Here is a 6,648-nt window from a genome sequence, read left to right on the forward strand (position 1 = left end):
TAAAAGTATATGCAATATTTTCTATAATTTTATTGACTGCAATAGAAGAGGGTGACAGCAATGAAGGCTCCACTCACGATGAGAATATACTCAAATCAATGTTGTTTGTGTCTGCCCAAAGTGGGTCCGTTAAATGCATAAGAAAGGGACATTTTAATTTTGGAGCATAATGGGAGCATAATTCTCAACAATTATATTAAAAAAAAAATACAAATTGGGTTTGATTTTCACAAGAAAATTTCCACACAAACCGCCACTGTGTAGCATCTAAATGTAGTGCATCAGGTAAAGCATAGGTTACTCACGATCACTCTCCGACTCGCTACAAAATGCATGATGCCCCAGCCCCACCACTCAAAATAGTAGGCTACTCACCAAATACTCACTTAAGGAACATGGCGATCATTATGACGTTATAATGAATCACATAGCGCTCAATAAACTCAAGAGTATGTGAGTGATGTAAGGTCTTAATTAAAATAAGGTCATCTGCCATTTTGCTGGCCTTATAATTGAAGTAACTTACTACAGTAAGTAGCAACTGAAATTACCACATTAAATGCACAATCATAAATGGGCAGAAAAGAAGTTATAATACACCCTCTGCTGGGCAAATGTGGGAACTACAAATCATCTGGCCAATTTGTCCACTTTCATAACAGCCAATGATATTTCACAGGTTGTTCACAGGCCCACGATTAAGCACTGGAAACATACCCCTACTATCCCACATAAAGACATGCCTAATAGTTTCACCATCAGAATTTGACCCTTATGACGCACAAGGTCATGTAAAAATAGCATGTGTATTTTCTTTTGTCATGGACAAAATGTTTAAATGTTGCAATGGTATGGGGCGGATGAAAGCAGATCTGAGCAACCTATGGGTTGCCGTGGACACAGGGCATGGGAGGAATGCTCAGAGGCCCAGCCAGCGTGTCAGGTGCTCCTCCCTCCAGGGAATTTCACTTGCTCAAAGTCTTTAAACTCACCTCCAGGATAAACCTGCGTATGAGGTATGTATAACTGACGTATGACTGAAAATTGACGTTCAGCTTAAGTCGTTGTTACAGCTGACGCACATCAATGCTTTATTTGTCTGTTTGCATGCAGGAAGGTGTGGTTTACAGGTGCAAATTCAGGAAAGGCCAGTTTCCTGATAGCCACAAGCGAGACAGATCCCTCCCCTTGCCATTTGTCTCTGGATGCACAGTCTCTGAACTCTCAAACCATTCTATTTCAACCCCGATCATCTCACCCGAGCCCAGCAGGCAGCACTCAGGTAAGGTACACATGTTTTCATTTTAAATATAGAAATCTATTGAGGAATTGTTCTGCTTTCACATTCGACTGGGCTAGTTTGGTGTAAAATGGAGAATAGGTATTAGATGTCAGTGGTATGAAGGCTATTGGAATTCTGATCCATTCAAGTAAATCATTAGAATTAAATAACTAGTAATAATAAATTACTACTTGGAGGTTTGACATATAACACCTGAAAACTATTAGTAAAATTAGACATATTAGTATGATATATTTTTTCTGAATGCGCTGATGAACCTTTAATAATAAATTAACCAAAAATGTATTCTTTAAACAAATCTATGGAATATATATCATATTATAGATTAACACATTTGCCTAATACATTTCTTCTCTGTACATTACGTTTATTGACTATTCTTTAATCCTGTTTCAAAATTCAACATAAGAGATGCCACATACTCATACTGGGAAACCTGATTTGGCACATTCTAAGAATATTATTATAAATACAACATTTTCTCCAGGATGTTTTAAGAAGGGAAAGAGAAGTCTAACATTTTGTTATTTTACATTTATAATTCAATGGACATGTACTTTAATTATTATTATTATTTTGGGAGTGGAGGTGGAGGGTAGAATTGACACATTTTTCATATTGACTTCAAATTGCTTCCGAAATATTGCCAAGCGAACATAAAATATAATAATAACTGACAATGTAGAATACTTCATATATTGCCCATACAATTAAGAACAGATACATTTTATAAATAATTGTTACAACAACTTTATATTTGTAAATGAGAAAAATATGTATGCCACTGGCAATCAGCATCTGGTTCAGATATGACATGACAGCTTAAATGTTCTATATAATAAATACACACAAAAAGGTCACTAATGAGAAGTATTCTTTCCATTTCATTTCTGTAGTAGTATCACTGCTAATAGTTTTGTTGGGGCTTGGCATAAACTGGCCAAACAGGAATAGCTATGATGTCACAACGTGATGGAAATAGTTTCCCAATTAGTCACATGTTAAGTGTGTGTGTGTCTGCTCAACAACACATTCAAATAAAATATAGATATCAATTATCGACATTATGCCACTACTATATCTCATCAATATACAGAAAAGTACAAAACAGTATTTATACAAGTATTTGTGTGAGAGTAACTTTGTCCTTTTTTGTTTTGTTATAATCTCACTCAAAATGTAAATCTAAATATAGTTTGGGTGTGTAATTTGTATACCAGAAACAGAATATTGTGTACTCACCTCCTGTTATTACAATGCAGTGCAATGGTTGAATGGTGTACATTACACTTGCATCAAGAGGGCTTAGATACACTTCAGTGAAAAGGACTCGGGAGTGGAACAAAGGGCTGCTAAACAGAGGTTTCTGAGAAATAAAGACTGAAGAACACTTTCATTTTGTAGAGGAGAGACATCTTAGGATTTGCTTCTTTTCCCAAATGTTGATTCATATATAATGAGAATTCGCCTTTTGATTGATGCCAGCATTTATAGAAGCAATATATATTTAATAAAACTTTTGTCACAATTTAAAAAAGTGAAAGATTGTTGCTCTTTTTCCCCGCTGTTGGTCTTGAGAATTTATCCTAAGTGAGACCAAAGTGTTTTCTGTGATATGCACATTCACTCTACACACAAGTAATTTGTCTCATTTTGGCAGGTAGAAGAACGCAACATGAAATTGCCACTGGGCATCATACTTACACTCCTCTTGATACTTCAGACATTCCAACAAGTATCTACTGAGACAACTGAGTGGAAAACAGATAATGGGGCAATGGACAACAACAAAACACAGTCATCTAGTGAGAAACCACCTGTTCAACCATCTGTTCCAACGGGAGAAAGTATGGATAGCACAATAAAATATGATGGACAATCAGTTAATTCGCTTGGAGATGAACAAAAGCAGAATTCCACAGAACTGGATCAAATCCCTGATCACAAGGACAATAACACAGAGGAATCCAGTTCTGACGGACCCATTTCTACTACGCCACCTCCTACGACTGCACTTAATTCAGTTTCTGAGCTCTCAGATACTTCAGCAGAATCCAATAAAACACAGACCCAGGAGACAGCCACAAATACCACCACACAAGAGCCGGAGCACACAAATCAATCTGATCTTAATGACACATATACCAGTCCAAAACCAGAGACTACCACAACAGAGAGCAGCCTTGACGAAACGGGTTCTGGATATTTCACCTCAGACGATGTACCCACCAACAGCACTACTAAGAGTCCGGCCAACACAACAAAAGATGGGAGCGTCCAGTACAAAACTACAGTGAGTCCAACTGAAGCACCAGTAAACGGATCAACAACACCAGTGATTCTACCTGCCATCCCTGAGGACACCACAACACCTGCGCCAGACAGTGAGGTCACAGGAGCAAACCTGACCGGATCTTTTGACAACAAAGACCATTCTGAAAGAGGTTAGACTCACAAATCAGCATCAATCAAGCATTAATAATCAGTGTTTATACCAGAGAAAGCTTCATTTGATGGCCGACTGAAGAGTTTTGTCATTAGATATTTGTAATTACACATTTTAAAGTTTGGGGTCAGTAAGATCTTAAAAAAGAAAAAAAAAAAATATATATATATAAATCTAAAAAATATATTAAGCAGCACAGATGTTTTTAACACTGAGACTGTAATAAGAAATGTTTCTTGAGCAGCAAATTAGAATGATTTCTGAAGGATCATGTGAAGTAATGATGCTGAAAATTCATCTTTGGATCTTAAATTACATTTTTAAATATATTAAAATAGAGAAACAAATATATAGAGAAACAAAAATGTTACATTCTAAAAATTTTTTACAATATTTTTTACTTTACTGTTTTTATTTTGAATCAAACAAATGTAGCCTAGGTCGGAGACTTCATTCAACAACATCTTACTGACCCAAAACCTTTCAACAGTAGTGTATATGGCAAACATATTTTAGTTCAACTGTAAATACAAAGCACACTACAAATCTGGGACACTGATAGTGTTTTGACCTTTTATAAGATTTGTGATCTTTGTGAACTACGGAAACGGAGAGAGAAATAATGCTTATAAAAGGTCAAAACACTATCAGTGTCCCAGATTTGTGCTTTGTATCTTTTCATTTCATCCCTCAAGCTAACATTTATTCTCAGCTTCTCAATTCAGTCATAAAAGCCATATTTGCTGCTGTTCCTCTGTGTTGGATTGGGTTTCGGGCTTTGTCTGTCCTCTGCTCTGGGCCAGAGTGTCCAGTTACTGACACCTCACCTTCCCTCACAATAAGAGTGGTGTTCACCCCACAGATATTGGGAGGGGCTCCTTTCGAAGTCAGGTGTGGACTAATGTGACACAGAATACCTGACATTGAAGAACAAATACCATTATCTCTTCGTGTAACTCTGACCAATTTGTGTCCAAACCGCATCCTAAACTTAAAAGATCAGGTTATAGGCTATTCACATATCCAGAATAATTATATATTTTTTAGATTTTGTGTGTTTGGCCTGTTGAAGAACAATTAGCTTATAAAAAGCTTTTAGAAAGCAACCATTTTAACCCCTTTGATGGTGTTGATTCCATTCACATTTTTAAACAAGGAACTCCATATCAAAGGCAACCACTCTGTTCTCTAATTTGATCAATATTTTTTTATGAGAGAATCTTTGGATGAAGAAGTTAGTGTCTTTGTTACAATTAACATGTAATATGTCTTTACAGGTTCATCCTCAGATATTACAGGTGTTACTGAAAACAAGAAAGGCCAGGCATGGGCCATCGTCCTTGCCCTTGGGATTGTAGTGGGGATCATTGCCTTGGCAGCATTTATCATCCTGAATCGAAGGAATAGAAGAGACTTTTCACACAGAAAACTGGTGGAAGAGACATCACCTGATCCAGGTAATATACAACTCTCCAGTCAGTATTTGCATCACTTTGAACTGAGATACATTCGAATACCTGTGAGGGCTTCTATGAACATAATACAGAATCGTTTTTCCTCGATGATGTTATTTACATTGTTTTGTCTCATCCTTTCAAAGTTCTCCGACTGGATAACAGTGAGCCACTAGACCTGAAGTTTGGTGGACTTGGTTACTACAATCCAGGACTACAAGGAGACAGCATCCAGATGACCAACTTTCCACAGGGACGGTCGCAATGAGAACAAATCTCTGATGCCAAAGACTCTTTATTTAATGTTGCACGCATGTGAAGACAAAAGGATAATTAAGAAATTATTGTCATTTTTAAAGTGATTTGCCAAATCAATCTCAAGGCAATTTTACATAACTGAACAATCAAAAATGTTTTTAATTTTAAGTGTCTTTTGTTTGGATGTTTTAAGGAACCAAAATGTGGGGGCATGTTACAGAAAGATCTCTGTTTGGTAACAAATAATTTAAAACCCCATTTAGGATAAAAGCTGCAGAATTATATTTCTTGTGCATAATCTTATCTTAACTACGTTTAGGAAAGGGTTTGTTAGGAAAGGGTATTACAGAAGCATTCTAACTTGACAAAACCCCCTAAAAACTGTCTTCACTTTAGGGCAACCCCACTGGTGTCCTAACTTCAAAATTATTTGAAAGCCAACTGAAAAAATCCCATTACAATAGCCCTGTCTGAGAATGGCGTCACATTTATTAATGATACAAGATGTTTGATGGTTTGACTTTTTTAACACCTAAATTATGTTGACGACAGCCTCCCATGGCATATTGGCCTTTCCAAGCTTATCAAACCTTCTCTTTTTGCAGCACTTAATTAAAAACACACCAATTTTATTTTAGATTTCTTAATTACAGATAAGGTGAGATTTTGTAAGATAGGATAAGAATCCTAAATCAAGTTAATATTTGCTTCTGTAATACGAATTTGGGGTAAATTCTAAATTAAATTAAATCTTAAATTAAATCTTATCTTAAAACTTAAGATAGACGTTTTCTGTAATACGCCCTCTGAAGAAAACTGGGCAGTTTTGTTGAAATTGGAAAGCATTGGATTGTATGTCTGCTTTTTTCTAATTGTTCTTTGATCTTCTTAAAGTCAACAAGATTGTTTACTTGACTAATAGTTATTGTATCATGTCAAAACCAAAATTAATTTCTGAATGTATGCAAGATGGTGTGAAATGACCAGCATTATGACACAACTTTGCACACTATGTTTTTTTGTCTAGAAGATCAACTGGTGGAAGAATTTTCTGACACAGGTCTAATACCTTTCTTCTGAGCCTAAGAATTTTTTATAGTTTACAAAAATTGAATAGAGAATTAACATGACAGTAGGTTCTCAGATTGTTGTAATAAATAATAAAAATGATTTAAAATAAATGTGTC

General features: G+C 35.8%; 1 protein-coding gene across 1 annotated transcript; it reads left to right on the forward strand.

The window, feature by feature from the left end:
- Positions 1 to 935: 935 nt before the first annotated feature.
- On the forward strand, positions 936 to 6,634 carry LOC306994359 (uncharacterized protein). Its single transcript, XM_079604779.1, has 5 exons — positions 936 to 1,016; positions 1,114 to 1,282; positions 2,964 to 3,747; positions 5,027 to 5,206; positions 5,350 to 6,634. Exons 1-5 carry the CDS (start codon positions 1,012 to 1,014, stop codon positions 5,469 to 5,471), a joined length of 1,260 nt encoding a protein of 419 aa, XP_079460905.1. The 5' UTR covers positions 936 to 1,011; the 3' UTR covers positions 5,472 to 6,634.
- The last annotated feature ends 14 nt before the right edge of the window (positions 6,635 to 6,648 follow it).

Source organism: Phoxinus phoxinus (assembly GCF_949152265.1).
Source record: "Phoxinus phoxinus genome assembly, chromosome: 2".
Lineage (NCBI taxonomy): Eukaryota > Metazoa > Chordata > Actinopteri > Cypriniformes > Leuciscidae > Phoxinus > Phoxinus phoxinus.

Bases quoted from the DNA above. Each gene is read 5' to 3' on its own strand.
- LOC306994359 (XM_079604779.1), top strand. The intron at 3,748-5,026 runs GTTAGACTCACA...ATGTCTTTACAG, and splicing joins CAAAGACCATTCTGAAAGAG to GTTCATCCTCAGATATTACA. The intron at 5,207-5,349 runs GTAATATACAAC...ATCCTTTCAAAG, and splicing joins AGAGACATCACCTGATCCAG to TTCTCCGACTGGATAACAGT.